This window comes from Myxocyprinus asiaticus, chromosome 1 (assembly GCF_019703515.2).
Source record: "Myxocyprinus asiaticus isolate MX2 ecotype Aquarium Trade chromosome 1, UBuf_Myxa_2, whole genome shotgun sequence".
Classification (NCBI taxonomy): Eukaryota; Metazoa; Chordata; class Actinopteri; order Cypriniformes; family Catostomidae; genus Myxocyprinus; species Myxocyprinus asiaticus.
In genome coordinates, this window is record NC_059344.1 from 55,209,406 (window position 1) to 55,235,545 (window position 26,140).

The window sequence follows — 26,140 nt, forward strand, 5'->3', positions numbered from 1 at the left end:
GTATTGTGTTTTTTGTGATGTAATGTGGTAAAAATGCATCTGCATAGCTTTAAAACTCGCTTCATTGTTTGCTGTCTAAACAGTTTTTATTTGAAAATATTACCTGTGAGAATAATTTTTAGAATGTATTCCTGCACAATACAGATTGTGGGGCACATCATTCAATTCAAAGCCTATGTGGCTTGTTTTTTACAGTACACTTGTGTATTTTAGGTGGGAGAGCAGCCCCTGGACAGCCTGTTCCACTTCATGTGGTGGGGGAGTCCAGAGCCGCTCAGTTTCCTGTGTGGAGGAAGACATGCAAGGCAACATCAACCCTACAGATGAATGGAAGTGCCTGTATGCACCAAAGACACCGATTCTACAGCCATGCAACACCTTTGACTGTCCAACATGGCTGGCACAAGAGTGGTCACCGGTATTTGAATATTGTTTATTGTTTATCAAGTTTATTGTTTGTTTGTTTGTTTGTTTTTGTTTTTATATTACTAAGAGCTGCATCAGGCAGCCCATGAGATATAATACAGCATGAAGCACCCTCAAGTACAGTGGCCCCAGAAAGTATTTGGAAACTTAAGGCACACTTAAAAATGTCTAAATTTCATTGTATGAGAAAACAAAATATCGATCCAAGTTTAAAAATAAAAAAATGTTAGACAATATATCTGTTTTTATTATTTTGAACCTAACAAACATCTTCTTGGGAAATATTTTGTCTGAGAAGTGTAGTTGTGATTTTTTTCTTCTTTAAAATAAATACCACATGGTTTGGTATTTTGTTATTTAATGCATTATTTTTATTGAAATTCATGCTTGGCTTTTCATATATAAATTATGTACAGTGGCTCCAAAAAGTACAAGGGAGTGAGCTCCTATATATATTTTACATTATTTCTATGGTTACTCTATCCTTATGTTGAAAAATAATCGGCTCTGTTTCAAGAATAATGGATTTTTTCCCTTTAAGTATGAATTCTGTTAGACAGCCGTTTAAATGTTTAAGAGTACTGATCATTTTACTTTTAAATCCAAGAAAATTGTGATTAATTTTTCTCTTTTTTTGGGATGGCTTAAAACATTGGACATGAGTCTTCTGTGGTAATCCCTATTGTGTTATTGTTGGACGTCCTCTTTAAGAGAAATTGAATGACGTCCCGCATGGTCGGTCTCCTGCTTGAACTTTGGTTGAACTCCCATTTAAAGCAATTAGCACAATTACAACTGAACCATTTGCAATATGTCAAATGTACAAGTCATAAATGTATATTGTACCTGATGAAGGGCTCCAGTCATGTCTGTTGAGTCCCGCTCTGTCTGTGTGTCTTTTTTTTTTTTCTTTTTTTTTTTTCTCCCCAATTTGGAATGCCCAATTCCCAATGTGCTCTAAGTCCTCGTGGTGGCATAGTGGCTCACCTCAATCCGCTATTCTCCACAGCATCCACGCACAACTCACCATGCGCCCCACCGAGAGCGAGAACCACACATTATAGCGACCACGAGGAGGTTACCCCATGTGACTCTACACTCCCTAGCAACCGGGCCAGTTTGGTTGCTCAGGAGACCTGGCTGGAGTCAGTACGCCCTGGATTCGAGCTCGCGACTCCAGGGGTGGTAGTCAGCATCAATACTCGTTGAGCTACCCAGGCCCCCTGTCTGGGTGTCTTAATGTAAATTAGTATGCATCTCTGTGGACTCGTTTCGCATTGCTGGCTTAACTCTGGCCTCAGCTTCATGTCCTCAATGAAAAGAGAGTAGTCATCCTAATTATGAGCCAATTTGTACCTTGGACTTAATTGCTTACCCTTGGGCATTTCACAGTTTCCTGTCAAACTCCCATAACTGCCTTGGACCTCATAGCAATGAAGAAACATCCCAGACTTCCAAGCCCAGCAATGCAGATCTTTATACTATTTTTACCCTTTAACCCCATAATAATGCAGAAGTGAGTGGCTCATTAATCTGTATTATAACTCTGATCCCACACAGCATTCTGTTTCTAACAATGTGTTAATTGGTGAAAAGAGGTGAAAAATCTAGCAATCAATTTTCTGCTGGTCTGGCGTAAACTTGACTTCTTAAACAGAGCACATCACTGTATGTGCCCTTTCTAGATTAGTGTGCTTCGGGCCACGGCTGAAAAACATTATTATTTCTGAACTTCATGCTCCTGTGTTACTTACAGTAGTACAGTAGACCTACCATGTATATAAGCGTGGACTTCAAAGTTTTAAAACATCAATGCCAGTCTTATTGTAAGTTTCACATATACCAATACAGAAGTCTGATATATGACCATCTATGATCATATATATGGCATTAGAGTTCATATGTTTAGTCATATATTTACATATTTCAAATCCCAGTTACATATATGAAAATGGCAATTCTGTGCTATTTTAAAATATATTGCATATCTGTATAAGTATGTGATCATAAATTAACATACTTGTTTTATGTATTTGTTTTACTAATATTGACATATATTAGATTTCTGTTTGGGTAAATTCATGCAAATTAGAGAAATGTGACTTTAGAAAATGAAAATAACAATTATATACAGTATAGACTATTTTAGTATTTCATTTCTAGTTGAGGATTCATTCAAAATTGTTGAATAAATCAACTTTTATTTTTAAAGTGGAAAGTGATTTTCCTTCCAAATGAATGGGAAAGAGCTGGGGGACCTATAGTTGTGATAAAAAAATATGAATATTTGGAACCTCAAGCTCTGAAGTGAACTTTTGTTAAATGCTTGTCTTGGCAAAGAACACAAAAACCCTCTTTTATGGTAGCCAGGGATTTTTTAATGTTCGTTTTTCTTTTTTGATGTGGGAGTTGCAGCTAAAATTTTCATAAATACTTAATAATCCTCCTTACGTTTGCATTTCGGCCTGAATGTGGTTGCTTTGTGATAGGAATTCTCAAAACAATGTATGATATCATATATAATTTCAGGTATAGAGCTTGTTAACACAAATTACCATGGTATTACCATCAGATTACATCACTGTAACATAATACATCATAATATTTTCTATAAAGGTTGGCTCTAGATTTAAAGGGAAAGTTCACCTAAAAATTAAAATTCTCTCATCATTTACTCACCCGCATGCCATTCCAGATGTGTATGACTTGTTTCTTCTGCAGAACACAAATGAAGATTTTTTGAAGAATATTTCAGCTCTGTTGGTCCTCACAATGCAAGTTAATGCTGACTAGAACTATAAAAAAAATAAAAATAAAAATAAAAAAAATAAAAAAAGGAAGCACAAAAGTAATCCATATGACACCAGTGGTTAAATCCATATCTTCTGAAGCAATATGATAGGTGTGGGTGAGAAACAGATCAATATTTAAGTCCTGTTTCACCATCAATCTGCACCTTTGACCAGGCCCAACCTGTAGGTAACTGAATGTGGAAGTGAAAGTGGTCATTTACAGTTCAAAATGGACTTAATATTGATCTGTTATTCACCTACACCTATCATATCACTTTAGAAGAAATGGATTTAACCACTGGAGTCTTATGGATTACTTTTATACTGCCTTTTGGGCCTTCAAAGTTCTGGTCACCATTCACTTGCATTGTGAGGACCAATAGAGTTTAAATATTCTTTAAAAAAAAATGTATTTGTGTTCTGCAGTAGAAAGAATGTCATACACATCTGGGATGACATGAGGGTGAGTAAATGATGAGAGAATTTTCATTTTTGGGTGAACTATCCCTTTAATAGCAGTAATCCATGCACCATATTACAGAGATGGAATCACATGTAACTTAGAAATTAATTAACATTCCTGTTGATTTGCCAGTTATACACATGCGCTATTAGTGCTGGAATCCTTCTAAATTCCTACCATATTTCATAGTTTTGTCAGTGACTGCATGTATTAACTATGTTATTACCCTCCTGTATAGTGCACGGTGACATGTGGACAGGGTCTGCGCTACAGAGTGGTCTTGTGTATTGACCACAGAGGTCTGCATGCTGGAGGCTGCAATCCCACCACTAAACCACACATCAAGGAAGAATGCCTGGTTACAGTGCCCTGCTACAAGCCCATTGGTAAGATACCTTACCCTCTCATATAGATTCATTACTAGTTTTTGATAGCATTGAATACTCCAGCAGTAATTGATTGAATTATTAAATAGTCGCACCATTGGTAATTCAACTGCATCGATCTTGAAATATGATTTTTAATTAAACATTTGTGCATTAAGGTTAGTACACTATTTGGCCAAGCATATGTGGACACCCAAACAGCACACACCCATATGTGCTTGTTGAGAAGTGTGTAGTTTTTCTTGTGTGTTTTTTGCATATTTGCTTTGTTGTTCACCCAAATTGATTATATTGCTTCAGAATACATGGATTAAAACAGTCCAATCATATGGGATTATTTTATGCTGCCTTTATGTCCTTTTCGGAGCTTGAAAGTTTTGAACCCCATTGACTTACATTGCATGGACAAAAAGACATTCTTCAAAAAATCTTTGTTTGTGTTGAAAGAAAGTCGTACGAGTATAAGAATTACCATTTTTGGGTGAACTATTCCTTCAAGCTTTGAATTAAGCGGCCTAGCCTGCCCTGTTCATTATGGAGAAGGCCATATAGCATATTTTAAATCTCCTATAAATGCATTTTAAAAAGTTACTGAATCAAATAGATTACAAAAATCACTTTTGAATCATATCGAACGCTAATGAATCATGTATCAAATCAATTCACTGTCAACTCGAAGATGTATACACCAGTTCATCTTGCTAAATGTTGACTCACCTTCTTTAACATGGGTCTATTTTAGAGAAGCTTCCTGTGGAAGCAAAGCCCCCTTGGTTCAAGCAGGCCATAGAGTTGGAAGAAGACACCGTTGTGTCTGAAGAACCAATGTAAGTGAACTTAGAAATTATTTCTATGCTTTCCCATTGTAAACCAGCCATGTTAAAGAGACCAACATTGCTGGTCACCATCATATGTTGTATGGAATGCTGGTGTGCTTGGGGACTAACCAGGCTTCTTAAAGCTGAAGTGTGTAAATTCTGCACCACCGAAAGTAATTGTAAAAATAAACGTTTGTTTTCAAAACAGCTTTCTGAATACGCCCCATCTGTTATTGAAGGAACAAACAGATAGTCCCGCCCCCTACTCATGCCATTGGTTGAGTCAATGTTTTTGTGTAGGTATGGACGGGTCGCTCAAAACAAACAGATTAATTTTTATTGCGCCACAGAAACACAGTGTTTACAATTTTTGAGAAAATTAATCTACATATTTATGTACACATCAAGGAAGTAGATGTAGATTATATATTTATATATAATCTACATTAATCTACAGATGTCTCTGCATATTAAGCCGGAATAAGAGAAAACATTTTAATACAGAAAAAGTTACACACTCCATCTTTACTAGCTTAACCAAAAAGACTTCCTTATTCAACTATCCTCAACAAAAAAGACCATGCTGGTTGATTTTTTTGCTGGTGAACAGTTTGGCTATGCAGGTCCACCAGCTTAACCAGCACAAAACCAGCATAAACCAGCCTGGACCAGTCTGGTCATGCTAGTCTAAGATTGACTATAAAGTATCATGAAGTATTTGTTTGGTGTTTTAATCTCCTTGATATACGTAATCAGAACAAAGTGTGCAGCTCAAGGATGTGGCTTCCAGCTTTTCACCCTGTGCACCTAAAGAATCTAACATCAACGAGACAGGTCTCAACTATTTCCTGCGTAACACCGATTTAGTAAGGGAAGAATGTCATGAATGCTCTCAGTCGTCTGAATGGAAAGTCTGATCTGAGAATCTGCCATAGCTGACTGGCTCTTGAAAGTTGAGACTGGTACAAACAGTGTAAAACGAAAGGAAAGTGCGGGCAGAGAGAGGAAGCCCACTGCTCCTCTGTGAGTAGACGCTCTGTTGAAACCATCACAGATGATGATTTATACAGAAGAATGAGGCAGTGTGATGGATTCTGCAAATGTACCACATGTACGTGGAGATTTAAGGGGTTAAATATCCGTTTGTTTGTTTTTTTTTTTTTTGGTCTAACATGAAATTGTTGGGAGAGAATGGTGAAAGGATGGCCTGAACTTTTCAGCTTGTCCACGAGTTATATTCTGCCACAGGACTGAAATGGTACAGAGGTTGACTGCGTGGATTGATGAAACTTTGCGCTGTTGCGGTGTGTTGTAAAATGTGAAAACCACAGAAGTAGTTGAATCTGGCAAAGCCTGCGGAATCTGAGCCACAATGGTGTTTCATGACAGTTTAAGGTAAGGATAATTTAAATAGCCATCTATGTACTTTTATTGTTTTTCTGAAAGAAACAGTAATTTTAACCTGTCTGATACTAAAGCAAATGATTTTGTTCATTTGTAACAGGCTTGTCTTCCCCAAAATGCACTTAAATAATGCTGCATAATGTGCTGTTTCCCTGATGCCAAAAACAATATCTGCCTGCCATATGAGTTACGGATGCAAGAGAAATGAGAAAGGAAATTCCTGCGTTAGACTTATTGCACCTTCGTTGCCAACATTTAAGCCAGCCATTTCTGCCGACATGGTCGCAACCATTTTAACAATTACTGGAGGAATCAAGGGAGAAATATATTGCTTAAGTTTAGAGGTTTGACCCTCTGCTTCAACAGTAATGACCAAACAGGATTGAGTATTGCCAAGATAAATCCAAACAAAATCAACTTCTTTCGTATATTAACACAAGAATCATGGCCCTTTAAAGTGGCTATACATTTTTGGTTCAGGGACAGACCATGCATGAAAAAAAATCATGGGTATGCAGTAAAATTTTTATCTTCAAGCCACTTCTGCAAATAGGGGAATTGATTAGAATTTTAGTTGGTTTGTTGTTGAGACGTTAACCATAGCTTTGGATTTAATTTGCTGTGAATCCATTAAATGACTCCAGGGCTTGTTTAGGGCCAATAGAGCCAGTTATTGGTTTCTAACTGAGTGAGATTGTACAAACCGGAACTGTGCTTATGCTGTGGTTTCACAGTTCAGTCAACAAAGAAAGTGCAATGCAACCTTAAAGGTATAAATAATGACTGAGTCTGGAAGCCATTGGCTAAAGCAACTGAATGGTTTGAAGGTTTCAATTAGGGACTGTTAGAAAGCTGATTTAGCTCTCATCTCATGTCCCCTTAATGTAATCCCTTGGGATCACATGTTTCTTGCAGATGGGTGGGAATCTGTGCCATATGCCTGAAGTTGCAGATGATGGTAAAAGAGCAGTCGGCTTTCCATTTCGATATAGTATGTGAATTAGGCCACGTCCACACTAATACGTTTTTGTTTAAAACACATTGATTTCCCTAGGTCTCCAACTCTCATCCACACTGTAATGCCGTTTTTCTCCAATGAAAACTGAGAGTTTCGAAAAGACTCTCAATTACGGCATACGTTGGAAAACGATGATGTTATGAAACCGAAAACAGAGTTTTCAAACGAAAACGGATTAGTGTGGATGTGGCCTTGGTGAGCTAATTTCTCACTGACCTGAGACACACTCAAAGAGCTCATAATTTACAGATTAAGAAAGGAGAAGAAGAGAACAACAAATCTTCTAAAACTAAAATGGTGTTCATGAAGCAAAGTTTTCCACTGGTGTTAGTGAAAGATCCCAACCCTTCGGAAAAATCCAGCTCTGGAAGCCCATTTTCTATGGTTTCTAGCTGATCCAAGCTTGTTGTTTATGTTCGTTAGCTGATCAAAGGTGTTGACCTGGTATTGGCCTTGGTTAAGCTGTTTAACCCTGTGAGACCCAAATATAGAAAAATAAAATAAAAAAAACATTTTCACCTTTTATATGTTGCTGTAGGAGGCCTCTAATGCAGAAATAAATGGGTTTTTACATTTTTTACATTTTAGTTTTTAGGGAAAAGTTGTAATATTGCAACGTTGAGCCTGTTGGGTAGCAGAATTTCAGTGATTTTACTCACTGTCTGAACAAATGTAGAGAACATATAATGGTTCATTTGCAGGGTGTACTGCTTATGTAGCCCCATAACAGTAGCCTATATATCTATACACTAATAATCACACAATAATAATAATCAGACAAGTCATATTTTTATTAAAAAATTGTTTATTATAAAAATATGTTCAGATTGTATTTAAAAAACCTGATGAACTGAATGAAAACTTTGGCGTTTAGCTCTGTTCATAGCCCTGACCTGAAAAATCAGTGTTGGGACTGATAAAATCCTTTTTCAGCCAACGATACCTGTCACGGGGCATGGTCTGTGTTCTTGAATGGCTTGGTTTTGTTGGCATGATGTCCACATAATCATCCAATGGGTGGTCAACATCATTGGGTTTTTTATTTTCTTTTTCCAGTTCACAGGCATCTCCACATTCCTCTTCATCACTTGTATCAGAGTCCTTCTCAAAGTCACTTTTCCCATTTTGGACGGCATCAGTGACATCATAGACATTGTAGATAAGACGGTCTTTCCTGGCTGGTGGCATTCTGAAATGGAAAAAAAATCACTGATTATTTCCCAGGCTAAATAATCTCAATGCAAATAAATCCCAATCATACTTACACGTTTTAAAGAATTGACCCATTCCACAGAATTCACAAATTCCACAGAATTCACACAATACTGTCTGGCTAGCTTATTGTGCCCTCTACTTATCATGCTAATAGCACTTATACACCCCACATTCCAGAACATTATCACCTGTCCCTCATGAAGCAAACAGATATTTGGGCAAACAAGCAAAGCCCAGAAAAGAAAACAGGACCAGTTAAGTATATTTTATAAATGATAAGATACAGATAGTTTCAAATATTGCTACACAAATACTTTCAAATTCTCAAAGAAATAATTTATTCTTTAATTCAACTTGAACTTATCATTTAATAATCATTTAATTTTGATTGAAACTCAAAATGGTAACAAAGAAGACATTTTAAACTTGTGAATGATCAAAAATAGTATGTTTCTATTAATATTTTTTTCACATGGAACAGGTGAGAAGTACAATTCCTCCATGTAATGTGCAAGGTGCACAGGCAAATGTTGCTACCCCTTTCACCCAGTGTTGTAAAATTACAACATTGACATAACAAGCTCAAAATCTAATATTATCAAAGCATTCAACAGTATCTTAATATCTGCATGATCTAGACATATTACTAATCACAGAAAAAAAATATTTTAGGCATTTTATTTACTTGAATGTTGATTTATCCAGTCCAGTAAAACAAGATGATGTGCTTCAATGCAAGTTTGCAGGTTGTGTGAGTTCATGGCCAGGAGAACAGGCCTATTTACAAAATCTACCATCCAATAGCATTGCAAGGCTTAACAATAGGACCTATTAGTTGTGTAAATGTGGTCTTAGAGAGAAAAAAGAAACGTGCAGGTTTATTTTAGTAGAGCTAAAATTGATGTTGTAATATTACAACAGTGGGCATCACAGGGTTAAAGGGATAGTTCACCCAAAAATTCTCTCATTATATACTCACCCTCATGAAATCCCAGGTGTGACTTTCTTTCTTCACCAGAACACATTTGAAGAAAAAAGACAAATATCTCTTAGCTCAGTAGGTCCTTAAAATGTGAGTGAATGGAGATTTCTCTTTTGAAGCAGAAAAAATCACAGACAGTCAGCATAAATTTCATCCATATGACACCAGCTGTTAAGTTAATATCTTCTAAAGCAACACAATCGCTTTTGGTGTGAAAAAGATAAATATTGAAGTACTTTTTTTAACTCTAACTCATGCTTCCAGTCAGGAGAGGTACACATGTGTGACATAATCGCATTGGCATTTGAAACACACTAGAACTGAGGCACCTGCGTCACAGCCGGAAGAGCAGCGCTGTTTACAAGTGAGAAGGAGGAAGGCTGTACAGTAGCTTGGTTGGTTTTGGTTTAGATTTGTATTGATCTGTTTTATTACTCACAATGGTGCGTTTGTGTGCTCATCCTGGATATCTCAACCAAATGGAAAACTTGAGACTACGTCGGTATCATGGCAATGCGAATACGTCACACGAGAGGCCGCTCTTGTGACGCTTACACTCACGTTAGATTATAGTTAAAAAGTACATAAATATTGATCTTTTTTCGCACCAAAAGTGATTGTATCGCTTTAGAAGACATTAATTTAACCGCTGGAGTTGTATCTATGACATTTGTGCTGACTGTCTTTGATTTTTGGAGCTTCAAAAGAGAAATCTCCATTCAATTGCATTTTAAGGACCTACTGAGATAAGATTATTTTCTATTTTCTTCAAATGTGTTCTGGTGAAGAAAGTCATACACACCTGGGATATCATGAGGGTGAGTAAATAATGAGAGAGTTTTCATTTTTGCATGAACTATCCCTTCAAAGCTGGTAGACCACACTGGACCAGCAAAATAACTAGCTACACTGTTCCAAAAAACAGCTTAACCACCTTATATGTTAAACTGACCTGTTTTTTCCAGCAGGAAAGTTGTCATTATAGTTGAAATGGCATTGAAAACCATACAACAGGACCAAAAAATAAGCACACGCAGCCAAAGATGGGGCTCTGTGAATGGTTTGATTCTAATCATTGTCACTTTATTTAAAAGAAAATGTACCCTATTTTAAAAATGTGTGCAGAGAAAACGTGGAAAATTATGACCTTCTCTTACCCATGAGTGAAATTAACATATGTCAGATCATCTTCACACACCTATTTATTTCTGGCTATAGGAAAGCTTGCCTCATGAAAAAATGTAAAACCACTGATCTTAGAGTATTTCCCCTTACTCGCTTCAATCTCAACTAGGAGGAAGGACTCATCAAAGCAATTTATTCAAGAGAGTTGGGCCCTAATGCCTCACAGCTGCTGAGTGAGCTCCAGGAACGGCTGGATTTCACAAATACTTGTGCAATTTATGAACTTAGCTGCAAATGAATTAAATGTGTGAGGACTGAACAAATGCCAGAAACGGCCTAGTTTTTCAAAGAGGCACTTTTATTAATACTGATGTGTATTATGAGTTCTCATACATTTCTTGAAATAGATCATAAAGCTCTATGTGTGTGCACAACTGTATTCAACAAAAGACTATTAAGGGTTTACCATAATTTAAGTCAATTGCTGAATGTATTTGTGTGTGCGTAATTGTTTATTTTTTCCCCATTCATATGTCATATATCACCTAATAATTTGAATTTGTCTTGTTTTTGCAAGGCAGTTTAAATGACTGAATAAAACACTTCTTATTAAAGCACCTTTGGCTCCAACAGCTCCCGTAATGAAGTGCTTTAGTCCTACTAAATAAAGAGAGATCCACATGCTGGTTTAGGAAATATAATTCCATCAAGTTACGAATGATGTAAGTTAAAGTGATGTTAAGAGGGTAACATGCCAAGTTTTTGGGAAACCCGGCCTGCATCTGAAGATCCCTGTCCCGCCTGAATGCATTTCCTGAGAAGAGATAATGCATTGTATAAGAAAGGTTTCTCATCTTGGCAAGCATTTAGGCACAGCATTTTAAAACAAAGTATTTTTGTAGCTTATGTGTATGGTAATATATCCCCCTTGTGCCGCCAAAACAGCGCCAACCTGCATCTCAGAATAGCATTCTGAGATGATATTCTTCTCACCACAATTGTACGGAGTGGTTATATGAGTTACCAAAGACTTTATCAGTTCATACCAGTCTGGCTATTCTCTGTTGGCCTCTCTCATCAACAAGGTGTTTACGTCCACAGAATTGCTGCTCACTGGATGTTTTTTTGTTTTTGGCACCATTCGGAATAAATTCTATTGACTGTTGTGCATGAAAATCCCAGGAGATCAGCAGTTACAGAAATATTCAAACCAGCCCGTCTGGCACCAACAATCAACCATGCGATTATCTAATCAGACAATCGTGTGGCAGCAGTGCAGTGCATAAAATCATGCAGATATGTGTCAGGAGCTTCAGTTAATGTTCACATCAACCATCAGAATGGGGAAAAAATGTGATCTAAGTGATTTGGACCGTGGCATGACTGTTGGTGTCAGATGGGCTGGTCTGAATATTTCTGTAACTGCTGATCTCCTGGGATTTTCTCTCACAATAGTCTCTAGAATTTACTCCGAATGGTGCCAGAAACAAAAAACATCCAGTGTGTGGCAGTTCTGCGGATGGAAATGCTTTGTTGATAAGAGAGGTCAACAGAGAATGGCCAGACTGGTTCGAACTGACAAAGTCTACGGTAACTCAGATAACCGCTCTGTACAACTGTGGTGAGAAGAAAATCATCTCAGAATGCTATTCTGACATGCTGGTTGGCGCGGTTTTGGCGGCACGAGGGGGACCTACACAATTTTAGGCAGGTGGTTTTAATGTTCTGGCTGATCGGTGTATGTTTTATACTTGTGCATAGGATATATGAGGTAGATCTGACCACAGTTTCAGACATTTGACTCTAGAGGAGACACATGTGAGATTACTAGGGTATTTTTCTCTGGAGAAAAATCTGAAAAACAGGATACTTCAGCAAAAGTCTCCATTTGCTCTCCATGTAATCATATTACTGTCTAAGCGAAACAATTGAAATATTAATGACATCTCATTTGTGATTTTTCTTTCATCTGGTTTTTCTTTCAGGTTCATCAGAGGAGCATGGGGTCCATGTAGCAGAACATGTGGTGCTGGTACTCAGAGGAGAATGGTGAAGTGTCAGATGCTGCTGTCCTTCTCACAGACCATCGCAGACCTCCCAGAAGATGAGTGTGAGGGCCAGAAACCTCTTGAGACTCAGCCTTGTTACCGGACCCCGTGCCCTGGAGGACGAGCAGATGTGGAGAGTTGGATGGAAGTGACTTCCACTTCAGAGAGAGAGGAACTCCATGACTGGGAGTATGAGGGCTTCACTGAGTGCTCGGAGACTTGTGGTGGTGGTAAGTGGCTCACTATGAATATGAATGATGAGACCAGTTGCTGAATGCCAGTCATTAGATATAAGTACTGTGGCGGTACCATTGTGCAGTGATGATATCAGATGGTAATACCATGGTATTACATTTTTTATGTTTCTGTGGTAGTTTCCTGTTTAAAACTCTCTGCAATCTTAAATACTAGGGATACTAGGGTAGTTGTCAGGGCATTGCTATGTGGTTGCTCAGGTGTTCTGAATTATTTGTAGCATGTTACATGGTTGCTAGAGTGTTCTGGATGGTTGATGGTCATTTACTGGCCCAAGTTTTTGTTTTTACCCATCCCATACATTTTCTGGGACAATTTTACGTTTATTTGGAATTTTTTTCTAAATGTAATATATATACAGTGTTGTACTTTTATTCAAATACTTTAACTTAATTCATGAACATAGTTTTCAGTCTGAATAACATTACATGTATATTACATTGATAATATATTACCTCCTATCCATAAAATTAAATCACCATCAAATCATAATACTGTATAACTAGGATTAGAATATATTAAGAACTCTGTCAGATGTTACAAATAAAAAACAGAGGAAATCATCACGGGGCAGTTTTTGCCCACACATTTTGAATTTTGAAGGGTCACTTTCTCTGTCCTTTTTTCTCCTAGCCTCCCTTCATTTCTTACCCTGGTACCAAAGCGACATTATATTTTTGTTTTATTGTTTGTTTTTTGTTTTTTGCCTGTTTTATCATTCACCAAAATCTAAATCAGCAAAAAAGTTTGATCGCTTAGAAAATATATATATATTTATAAGACACCTCTGCTTAACACTCTACTTAATGTCTGTAGCAGAAACAATGCAGGGGATATGATTTACATTTCGAAGTTTAATACTTTGGGTTAGAAGTGTGTTCAGATATACAATGGGAATAGTGATCTATGCCTTAATTGCCACTAATTACCACATTCACATGTCATGGTATTGACAAGGTACTCTAAGGTACTTCAAAGAGTACCATGGTATTAACATGCTGCATGTCCAAAAATCTATGGTATTACCATGGTGTAAGTCTGTATGACTCTTGCTATTTACCTAAATATTCATGTATATTCACCTGTATTTTTTTTCTACCCACTGTTACAGTAATTTTATACATGTTAGATGTATAACTTGAAGAGAAACATTTACAATATAATTTAAATGTATTTGTTGTTTTTAGAAGGCGGAATAAAACAAATCAAATAACCTAAGCCTAATTTGGTGAATGTTTATCTTTTTTCCGTAAATGTTTACTGGGGTTTACCCCTGGACCCCAGTTTAAAAAACCTCTACTCTAAGGTACTTTAAAGAAAACCAGATTATTACCATGGCACATGTCCACAAAACTTGGTATTACTATAGTAGCATGTCCAAGACTGTGGTAATACCAAAGTACTTTTTTGTTAGTGATATATGAGCTCTCTGAAGTGATGTACTGTATGAGCTGTGCACATGCACCTCTGACATCCTCTCATACATTTTGCCCTTTGACAAATGTAGCATTTAGGTAAGAGCTCATCTGCCAGTTTGTGCCTTTTTTGTGGATTGTGTCTCATCATTGTCCTTGACCTCCCTTTTTGTCTGTATTACATTCATGCACACACACACACACACACACACACACACACACACTCACACACACTCACACACACATATATAAAAGACAGGAGTCCTGGGTAACATCACACTAACAGAGTCTTTTATGAGGGAGCACCACATTTCTGCCTCATTACTGGATATTGTGTATTCAGGAAAACCATCTGACTGATGCTGTCACGATGGGCAGGAAGATTCTAGAGAAATCTCCAAGCATTTCCTCTCTTGAATAGCCTTAACAGAACCCTGCCTGTTTTTATGTTAATTGGGGCTTACTGGATGTAATCAGGTTTTGTTTAGACAAGAGCTGAGTGTGCTTGCCTAATGTGGTTTTATCATCAGTGATGGAGCATGTGTGTATGTGCATTTATATTCCTTCATGTGTGTACATATTCATGTGTGCCTCTCCGTGTGTTTGTGTGTGTGTGTGTGTGTGTGTGTGTGTGTGTTTGTTGCATTATGCAATAGCTAGTAAACTATGGAACACACGTATCCACATCTGCAGTCATTCAAGCTTGAAAAAAACCTGAATACCTTGCCATACTCAACCATTCTCTCTGACACATAGAGATATATTTCTACCTACATGAGCCTTGTAGCTTTTCCTTCCATGTCTCCATCTTTCTTAAAAATCCTAGTTATGTGAATTTATTACACAATCCTTTATAAAGGGCTGCCCATTTACACAGCTAATTTACTTTCAGCCCAGTTATTACCATTCACTTGCTGTCATATGCTTAGTAAAATAATAGTTCACCAAGAAATTAATTCTGTCATTATTTACTCACCCTCATGTTGTTTCAGACCTGTATGACTTTCTGTCTTCTGTCATTTTTAACACAAAATGAGAAACTGTGAAGACTGTGCTGATCACTGTTGCCAAAGCAGTTCCAATGAATGGAGACTGAACCTTTCAAGCTTGAAAAAGGACGCAAAAGCACCATTAAAATAATATTAAGGTGGTCCATGCAAGTCTATATAAGTCTTTCTGCAGTCATACAACAGCTTTGTATAAGGAACGGACTTAAATTTAAGTCGTTATTCACTGATAATCTTGCTCATTAGTGAGGTGTTGACCGCTGTGACTGGATCATTGAGTCGGTGAGTTGAATTTGAGAACCGAATTGGACCGATTCATTAATGAATTACTCAAAATTGTTTCATAAACCAGATCAACCGATTTATTATAAAAAACGATTCATTCACAAATCAGAGATCGCTACTTCTCTCATCAACGTGCTAATGAGAACTGAGACGCATGTCAAGCTTTCCTCTTTTGTAATCCGAGCTCATGTTATCACTATTCCACTGATAAGTCCAGTGGAATATTACTGCCTCGTATTACTGCTCAGTAAATCATTTGTATTCGGCTCCCTGATGTCCAGTCAGAAGGGGTAAAATATAAAATATAAAATATATAAAATGATATAAAATCTGTTTGAATGCACAACAGTACCAAAAATGGTGATGACGGATTTGCTGAAATACTGAGAGTAAACATATCGGGTCTGTCCAGAGTCTGGAAGTCTAACATGGATTAGACATGCACATATCTGCCAAAAGCGCCATTTGCTGCAGGTAGCGGCAACTGTTTGAGAGTAATTTGTAAAATCATTTGTGTTACCACTCAGTTTAATATGATGCTATCCATGCACAAAGCCTCTCTCTGTCTATCATACAGCACTTCAGTGGATATGAGTATGAGTGCTTGAGTATACTGTATGTTTATTTTTATTGGCAGTATGTTTTTAAATGCAATGCATTTGTAAATCTTTTTGTGTGGGTGTCTGAAAAGGCTAAGATCTAAAATTCCTACATACTAATCCATATTTTCTTTGCTTGCTCCTCAGGAATGCAGGAGGCTGTCGTAATCTGTCTCAATAAGCAAACCAGAGAGACTGCAGATGAGAAGCTGTGTGTTAGTGCACGCCGGCCTCCTCAGCTCCTACAGAGCTGCAACACAGAGCCATGCCCTCCCAGGTGACTCACACTACTCTTTTACATCAGTTTTTGGATAAAGAAGTGTCTCCATTTCTTTCTGCTGATTTAGGGGGCTTTCACACTGGCGGTTTAGTCTGAAGGAGAGCACAGTTTGCTTGAAAAGTAGGTAATGTGAAAGCTGTTTTGCCGACCCTGGTACCAAACCCAAGACTACCTGTAGGAGGTGGTCTGAGTTCGGTTGCAATGCAACTGTGGCATGGCTCGCATGAGTGAGAAGAAACCTGTACTCGGGTCCATACTTTTTCAGGAATAAAAATGACTTGCACATGCGTTTTTGCCTATTTAAAGGCACAATGCACAAAAACAAACACACACGTGCACCATGAATGACAGGGGAACATTGTGGGACACAGAAGAGGTTAGGTGCTTTTGTATATGTTGTGTGTGTGAGCGTGCAACCTCAAAAAAAGTTCATTTGTGAGCATCAGGTAGTCACCTTCTCCTGAAAATGTACAACTGCTAAATTACGGCATGCAATGCACAGAGGTGCAGGTTTCGTTCACTCTGGTGTGCATAATGACACCAAATATATTTATATATAATATAAACTTTTCAAGCAAAACATCACAAAATCACAAAAAGAAAATTGATTTTGCATTAACAAAATAGATATACTGCTCAAAATTAAGACAGAGTTCCATGGAAGAAAAAAACATATTTGGACAATTTATGGTTGTCAAATATGGAACATGTCCATAGTTAATGTGATGAACTACACCTGTGATTACTCTGATTGTGTCAACGTGAGTGGATCTGACTTCATATATCCACAAAAAATCAGCCAAGTTTTTTTCTAAGAAAGGTTTAGTATCATTTGTTTGCAGATGCCACTTGATTTGATATTTTGTATCTAATGGGTTTTTGTATCTAAAGCGAAAGTCAGTCATTTTAAGTGTGGCTTAAGTATCCAAATACTTATGTGGGGCCACTGTATGTCAGTACTTTTTGCAAATATTATGAAAGTTAACCTAAAACTTCTTTGCTACACTACTCTCATCATCACCTATGAGGAATAACATGGTTTTAGAGAGGCCATAGTTCCCTCTCAAGTTCATTCTGTGGAAATAAATGAAGATCCCCACCAAGGTCAGGAAATGAAGGCTGTTCACTCCTGCTGTAACAATGTGTTTTGGGGCAGACACTATTAGCATCACATTTCATCCCCACTGCATTAAAAAGTGCTGGGATGTCAGGGCCATTCATCCTCCACACAAGTCTTTCTGCAGGAAGCTCATCTGACTGTCACACACATCTCACTACAAATTTCTACATTTCTAAATATAACTGCAGTGAATCATATATTGCATATATTCATGCTGATGGTACATATGGGTCATTCCTGTTATGCAGTACCTTTTAAAATTGTTATATATATATATATATATATATGCTTATGTTTTAATTTAAGGAAGTATTTCTATAAAAGGGTATACCAGACTTTCAAAAATATGCTCTGGTGACGCTCAGGCACTTAAACTGTACTCATTATAACTTCATTGATTACACAGTAGCAAGAAATTAACAGGATGCCTGTTATCTAATTATAACAATTATCTAACAGGATGGAAACAAACTTGCTAATACTGTACAAAATTACATATTAATGAATTGATAAAACCCATTGCTAAAACTGATGTTTGTGCTGTGGATTTCCCCACCAAAATTGATGTCACTTCCTGGCAGATATCATTAAAGAACTGGCTTTTGTTTATTTAAAGTGATATTTAAACAAACAAAAGGGGTATTTAAAAGAACAGTATGTAAAATGTGTGTAACGGGTTTCAGGATGGGCAAGGAGGAGGCGGGAACTACCAGAACAGTCAGCTTAACTTTAATGACATAAATCAACAAACATAAACACACAGAGACACACACAGTGGCTGTGTGTCTCTCTCTCTCTCTCTCTCTCTGGCACCTCCTGCTCATCTTTATCCCCCTCCCGGCTGATTAGGACAATTCAGCACCGGGTGTGCGTCCTCACGGCCCGGCCACGCCCTCCTCCTCATCACACTCCTCCACCACCCAATTCAGGCTGGGGAAACCTCCGGCTTGACGTACTCCCCTCCCTTCCTGAAGGGGAGGTGTTGCTCTTCTGGCCATCCTTCTGCCGGCAGGTCTTCCCTGCCTCTCTGGAGCCCTGGGAGAGACGAGGGGAGGGAGAGGGGAGAGGTAAAGAGCAAGGGGAAGAGACAGAGAGAGAGAGAGAGAGACAAAAACTCGCTCACAGGTACGTCCCCGGATATGCAGTCGCCTGATCCTCAGCCACTCCTCCACCCTCTGGCAGACGACAGCCACTCCTCCCCTGGCAGATGGCAGCGAGTCCTCCGTCCCCGGCGTATGATAACGGCTTATCCGCTTCCTGGCGGACGGCAGCGGTTCCTCCGACTCCTGCCGGCCGGCAGCGACTCCTCCGACCCCTAGCGGATGGCCACGGCTCCTCCGCTTCCCGGCGGATGGCAGCAGCGAGGACTCCACATCAGCGCCTCCCTCCTTCTTCTCGGGGTTCGGCACCAATGTAACAAGGTTCAGGATGGGCAAGGAGGAGGTCAACATAACTTTAATGACATAAATCAACTTAAACAAACATAAACACACAGAGACACACACACAGCGGCCACGTATGTCTCTCTCTCTCTCTCTAGCGCCTCCGGCTTGTCTTTATCCCCCTCCTGGCTGATTAGGACAATTCAGCGCCGGGTGTATGTCCTCACGGCCCGGCCACGCCCTACTTCTTGTCACAATGTGTTATTGTGGAAATAGAGAAAATATACAGTAAATATATATATATATATATATATATATATATATATATATATATATATATATAGATAGATAGATAGATAGATAAAAAAATAAGCAATATTACCAAAAAAAAAACAACATGTTTTTCATTGTAGAGTTTGGCAAATTGACAACATCCACTCAAACCAAAATATTAAAGTTTATTTAAAATCATCCTCTATGTACACTTAATTGTGGTATTGTTATGCAAAAACACTAACTAATATGATTTCCATCTTTAAAAATTTTGAGTTTAATATTTTATTAATTATATTAAGAAATAAATGAGGGGGACCTGAAAATGTTCTGTATAGTAGGAATAATCCATAACTTCCTATATGTGTGTGCCCATATGGCCTATATGGTGAATAACAGTTTAACAGTGCATGCTAACCATTGAACACCACTTGATGAGATATAATTTTTCATGGCTTGACATACTGTTTTATGCATTTTACAGTTCTCCTGTGAGAAGATTTATGAGCCATTGAAGTTCTTGGTGTTAAAATATCCAAATTATTTGTAGAATGTAAAGTAATAATTGTTGTGGTTCGCAGCTGGAAAATGTGCACCTCCCTGTATCCCATTGTGCCGTGTGTTCCATGCCTCACGTCAGGAATGTAAAAATGCAGCAGTATTCTATCTTTCCACTGGCTGTTTTTCCAAGTGTTTAGTTTATTTTTAAGCACAACAAACTTTGTGTTCACTCTGTTTCCCTTGGCCACCTATGGACCTCTGCTGGGATGCAATATCCCATCCTATTTTTGGTTCTCTTCCCTTGTAAGGGAATCTACAGTTTTTTCTTCAAGTCTTAAATGTCACATCACTGGGGTAGACCCAGACTGACTGCCAAGCGGTGGGGTACTCCAGCTGGGCTCGAACTGACCTGGTGGTCCTGAGATTTAGACAAAATGGCCAACAGCAGCCTCAGTTGTTGCCACGTTCAGGGTTCAAAAGGTGGCTCTCATGTCAAAGGCACCATTGAAACAATATCTGAAGTGTTAGGATCATGTGGCTGTGGGATCATATCCAAACAAACTTCATGCTTATGTTCTCATGGTGTGGCATTTACACAATATCTTAAACTTCTCAAATAATATTCACATTTGTTTTGTGCATTGATAGGTTTATAAGCTTTCATAAACAGCAAATAAATGTTTTATTTAGTTTAAAAATTTATATCTTGAATTTTATGAATGAACTGGAATGGAATGGAGAAGTAAAGCGATGCACCAAAAAAAAATAATAATAATAATAATTTAGGCTTATTGTCCTAAAAGGTGTTAATTTAGGCATCGGCTGTGCAGGAGAATCACATAACACAACACCATCTTTGCAGTGTAAAGGCGGCTATAGATGGTTAAAAAAATGCAAGAAAGAAAAGACCAATCAAAATCCAGTATGCAAATAAATGCAATTAAGAGCACCAGTCAGAATTTAGTGAACAAGGATTACAAAAATCATTGATTTTGAATGCGTAACATTCTATCAATGCAAGTCAATAGGTGATCTTCAAAATGTACTCTTTCTAAACTTTCCTACAAAGTATGAACTATGAAGATAATGAAAACCAAAAATAGATAGCTCACCTGAGACTGAATTAAATTAATCAAAGTTTGAATGTCTACCTGTTGAATGCTGAATTTATAGCTGAAATTTATGGAAAAGAGAGAAGAATAAAAAGAAGAGGAATATCAATAATGCATGCACTGTAAAAAGGAAATTTTTCCAGTGTCTGAATTTCACCTCTGTCCATGTTTCTCTAGGTGGGAGATGGAGTCTTGGAGCTTCTGTTCGGCCACGTGTGGTGTTGGTCTCCAGACACGTGCTGTAAATTGCGTGTTGAGAGCAGGATCACACAGCAACCACACGGAGAAAGTCAAAGACGAGAATTGTCGGCAGCCCAAGCCCAGCTCAGTCCAGGCCTGCAATCGCTTTGACTGTCCACCCACTTGGGATGTCCAGGAATGGAGTCAGGTGAGACACTATAGGTCATTTTCTCAAAACAAAACACTAAACTTGAACCAATTTTGTCAGCAGTTAGGAGTCTTTCCAAGGTTCTTCACAGTATTGTACTCACTTGTCCCATAAATAAATAAAAGTAATGTATCAGCCCTATCTACCCAGCCTAAGTTTATTTTGTACTCTCTCTCTCTCTCTCTCTCTCTCTCTCTCTCTCTCTAATATAAGCCTATGCAGCCTTAAAGGAGCAATAAATCAGTTTTGTTTGTTTCATTGGTCCTTGTTTGTTGTTCTAAACAACTGATATGACAGTGATCTTGGACTTTATACTGATACAATATAAGGAGAAAAGAAAGGGCACACATTGGCTTTTCTTTGTATTGTCATTATGGCAAAGTTTTATGTGCATGAGATTTCAGAATGGGGCAGTCTTCCACTCACCGTTTACAGTACCACCCCACAATTGGAGAACCACTGAAGTAATGTAAAAAGAAAATTCTTTATTATACACTGACAGTATGGACTTTCGGAAATGTTCATTTCCTAGAACCTAAAAAACTGTATAAGCTAAGTGTAAAGCAAACATTATTATGTGTGCATGCAGTGCTCTCATAGCTGTGGAGGAGGCAGTCAGAAGAGAGAGGTCGTCTGTAAGCAGCGGATGGCAGATGGAAGTGTACTAGAATTACCTGAAACGTTCTGCCCCTCAATGAGTTTACCCTCAATTCAGCCCTGTGGCCAAGTGGATTGTGATCCTCAGTGGGTCTCCACAAACTGGACTCAGGTCAGACACGTGTTCTCACTTAAAACAAGTTTAAAAAAGTCACTTTCTCATGTATGTCTCAACAATCTGTCTATCTGTTATTACCACTCCATATTTTACGGTCTGCAGCTACAGAAATCCTACTGTTTTATTGTTTGTTATATGTACTCTGTCACACTTAAAAGCTCTTGACAAGGCTGTTGTTGAAAAATTTGTTCTGGCTTTAGGCTGACCTTACAAGTAAGGTTAAGTAACATCAACAAAGCGCTCTTGCCTGTCTAAACATGTCATACATTTCCCTCCATATCACTGGGGGAGACCACAGCTGGATTACATGGTTCTCTGGATTTCTTGATTTTGATTGGTCAATGGCACCATCTAGAGGTCTGATGTTGCTCAGTAACAATCGCACATCCACTTACCAGCCATTTTTATTGCTTCTTGGATCACTGTGCGATCTCTACAAGTGATAAAATTATTTCAGCTCAAATCAATGTGTCATGTGCATTTATTAATTTTTTTGGCAAGTAGTGTTGTAACAACATGCATAATGAGCAGTCAAACGGTCATTAACTACAAAATAAACACCAACAGAACTCCAACGCAAACCGGAGGTTGATTTCAGCTGTTAAGCGATTTATTTCTTCTCACATAATTACATTATTTCAATGCAAATCAGTGTTTTATGTTAATGTATTTATTTATTTGGTTAGTAGCCAGGTAATAAGCAGGATAATGTACAGTCAGCCGGTTGTTATCGCAAAATAAACCCCTTCAGGAATTCAAGAATTCTCCTCTTCGCATTAGGGTGCTGATCAAACTGTCGGGGTTTATTTTGCGATAAAATGGTGTGTATTTTTAATGTTTATGGACTCGCCCCATTCACTTCCATTATAATTGCCTTATTGTAACTGGGATATTTGCTTTTATTAAATAAACAATGGAAGAGTCAAAATAATTTTGTGGTAATCAACATTGTGCCCTGAGTACTTTCGAGCTTAACTTGCATTGAACCTGGAACATTCCTTTAATAGTAATTAATAACAAATTAAATGAAGGCAATCGAATGCTTAAATTATTTCCCAATCAAGTAAACATTGAAAGACATTACAATGTTAAATTTTTTAGATTCAACTTGGTTCCAAAGTACAAGTACTTTTGACATCCTTACTACGCATTGTCAATAACCAGGGTTCTGTGTTCTTTCTAGTGTTCTGCTACTTGTGGAGAAGGAACCCAGAGGTTGCTAGTGGTGTGTAAGGCTCTGGGAGAAAGAGGACGATACCGAACAATGGTTCCTGATGCTTGTGCCATGGTTCCAAAACCGTTAACTGTCCGATCATGCCACCTTGGAGCTTGTGAGAGTAAGACATGAGAGCCTTGATTTAAAATTGAGAAAACCAACATTTAGATATTCTAACCCAACTGTAGCCGCTTTTACACCATCAGGCTGGATGGTTCTCATTGTGAAACCATGCCATTCCGTGCTTATCCGGGCCAGTTAACAGCGGCGTGAGAAATAAACATTGGATTAAGTGCGCTATGGAGGATGATCGCATATTCCAGTTTTTTTAGGACCCCTGGTTTTTACTTTGCTTAAGCACAGGAAAGAAATGTCCCATGTCACAAAACGGAAAGCAAACAGAAAAAGGTTTACAATTATTTGCTGAGAGGTTGTGCATGCTGCCAGACACAAACACACAGATGGGTAGAAGTTTCCAAGCTAGTCTGGTAAAAAGACATTTATTGACAAAATAATATATGAGTAATATAATGATATATTATATGAGTTTTAATGAGCTATCTACCTCCCTGATTAAAAAGGTGTGTTAAAAAAAATAATGTTCTACTAGTTCATCATAAAATCATGAAGATACACTGAACATACACTAATTGATATTACTCTAACATTTATTAACTTCTCCCAAATATTAGCAAACTTGGCCAGCTACATGGAAACAACTGAGTTACCTTTGTGTTGATAAATGTAAAATCGTGAGTTAGCATATACTAAAACCATTCCACCAGCACGGTTGAGCTCGGTTAGCTAACCGTGCCGAGAAATATGGCCTGAGAATGGTTTGTAATCGTGCCTTGCTGAACCATACTCAAGTGGAAATGCTACTGGAACTGTTCCTCAGCGTGCTCAGAATTGTCAGCCCAATGGCGGAAAAGCGTTTTATGATTAATCCGTTGGAGCCAATGTGATGTTATATATTGCTTGTGTTGTCTTTAATGGATCTTTATGTCTGAAATTGTATAATTGACAAACATGTTACTGGCCAATAAAAATTCTGCATGGCACATACCTTTGTGAAGTTGACATGTGCTGCATTTTGACATGCTAAATTCCTTCTTTTTAAACAGCATTTTGCTCATCCTTGCATGCAGCTTTTATGATCTCACAATTGAAAGACAAATTGGAACATCTGTACTTTTTAAAATTCATTTGTCACACCGCAGGACCATTTAAAATGAATTAGTGAAGGGGAAAAGGTGATTAAAATTGTGAAAAACTAGTAAGAGAAATGGTAACTAGTTAAAGGACCTAAAATATACACTCTCTTATACATTTATATTTTAACCTAAGATATTTATGTTGTTTAAAGAAAGGTCAATGGACATTTTGTGCATCAAATACCCACATACTTGTGCAGTTCATTTGGTTTTAAGAATAAGGGAGTATATGAAGTAAAATAGGGAAAGACATGTCCAAAGTTTTGTGGGATTGAGTACTGAAGAAGTCATCTAAGGACACTCTGAAGTGAGAGTGATATAGGAAATGGAATTGTATGATAGCTGTGCCAAATGGGATTTGCTTGAAGAGTAGCTGGCTTGAAATTCCTCTACTCTGTTTCCTCGCCTCTAGGTTTAACAGTGCTACTGGGAATCCAGCTCTCCACACAGTGAACAATCTTTTGGTACATAGTAATATGACGTGTTTATTTCATTTCAGAAATTTTCAAGCCAGCAGTTGTAAAACGCAAGCCTACCATTCTGGCTCAAAGAAAGGTCTACATTCAGTGGAGAAAAGGCAAGAAGCTACACTTTGTGGTGGGTGGTTATGCCTACCTACTACCGAGGACATCTGTGGTGCTTCGCTGCCCCACCCGTCATTTCCCCAAGGGTTATGTGCACTGGCTGAAAGATGGTAAACCGCTTGAAATCCTGGGCCATGTATCCATTTCTCACATGGGTTACATCAAGATCCTGCAGCTCCGTGCTTCTGATGCTGGGATGTACACTTGTATTGCTGGCCAAGCTCAAGAGAACTTTGTCCTGAAGCTCATCAGCAGCAAGCATAAGCTGTCGGTGCCAGAAGCAGACTTGTGGAACACGGATGGTATAAAGATCTCACCAAAACTTCAACACACTTCGTCTGCAACTGAGGGCAAGGCCAAAGAGTTTTCGTTGAACCGTTATGATGCTATCATTCAACACTTACTTGACTTGAAGGAATTACCATTTGAGGATTCCAAGGAATTGCTGGATTCCTTTGAGAAGAATAGTTCCAATCTGGAAGAAGACACAGTTTTGGATTCTTTAAGTCCACAGATGCTCATCGCAGATATGCCAAGGCTTGATGAGGTCACTCGTAATCTGTCTGGAGCTTTCCAGGAGAAAGATGTGTTGATCATTCAGCTGCTAGAGGAACTTACAAAGAGCCATGTGGAGAACAATGAATCGGCTCAGCAACCACATGAAAGACTAGCACACTCCATGCAAGATTCCACTTCCCAGAGAAGCAAACAGAGACAGGCTCCTCATACCAGCAGGCAATGGAGAGAACAGCACAGAAGCCCAATTATCCTGCAGAAGTCCTCCAGAGACCACATCAGTAACCCTCATGAAATTGTGGACTATGTTGGAGGTCTTATTTTAGTACCAAGACACACTGTCCAAGTAGAAATCAAATGCCAAGCACAAGGTAACCCAGAACCAATGATCTTATGGACTAAGGATGGAAGGGAGCTAAGAAATAGCAGCAGGTAAGAACGAACTTTCTGCTTTCAGAATCTACAAGATCTTTAAAGAGCATATAGTATTGCATACCCTACATCCGTGTGCTGCTTTCAGTCGTGTTGTTGTCTGTGTCGT

The 26,140-nt window shown here is 38.2% G+C and overlaps 1 protein-coding gene across 5 annotated transcripts in view; it reads left to right on the top strand.

Moving 5' to 3' along the window:
- The window catches only part of LOC127445184 (ADAMTS-like protein 1), a 215,534-nt gene that overhangs the window by 181,357 nt on the left and 8,037 nt on the right, over positions 1 to 26,140 (top strand). For all 5 annotated transcript variants that reach the window (XR_007897944.1, XM_051705083.1, XM_051705092.1 and 2 more), the window contains 9 exons: positions 214 to 418; positions 3,920 to 4,067; positions 4,810 to 4,894; positions 12,615 to 12,907; positions 16,386 to 16,515; positions 21,084 to 21,294; positions 21,884 to 22,063; positions 23,253 to 23,406; positions 24,999 to 26,031. Coding sequence is in view for 4 of the 5 variants with exons in the window: in XM_051705083.1 (XP_051561043.1) it covers positions 214 to 418; positions 3,920 to 4,067; positions 4,810 to 4,894; positions 12,615 to 12,907; positions 16,386 to 16,515; positions 21,084 to 21,294; positions 21,884 to 22,063; positions 23,253 to 23,406; positions 24,999 to 26,031 (2,439 nt within the window). In the remaining variant the exon portion in view is untranslated. The remainder of the gene's footprint in view (positions 1 to 213; positions 419 to 3,919; positions 4,068 to 4,809; positions 4,895 to 12,614; positions 12,908 to 16,385; positions 16,516 to 21,083; positions 21,295 to 21,883; positions 22,064 to 23,252; positions 23,407 to 24,998; positions 26,032 to 26,140) is intronic.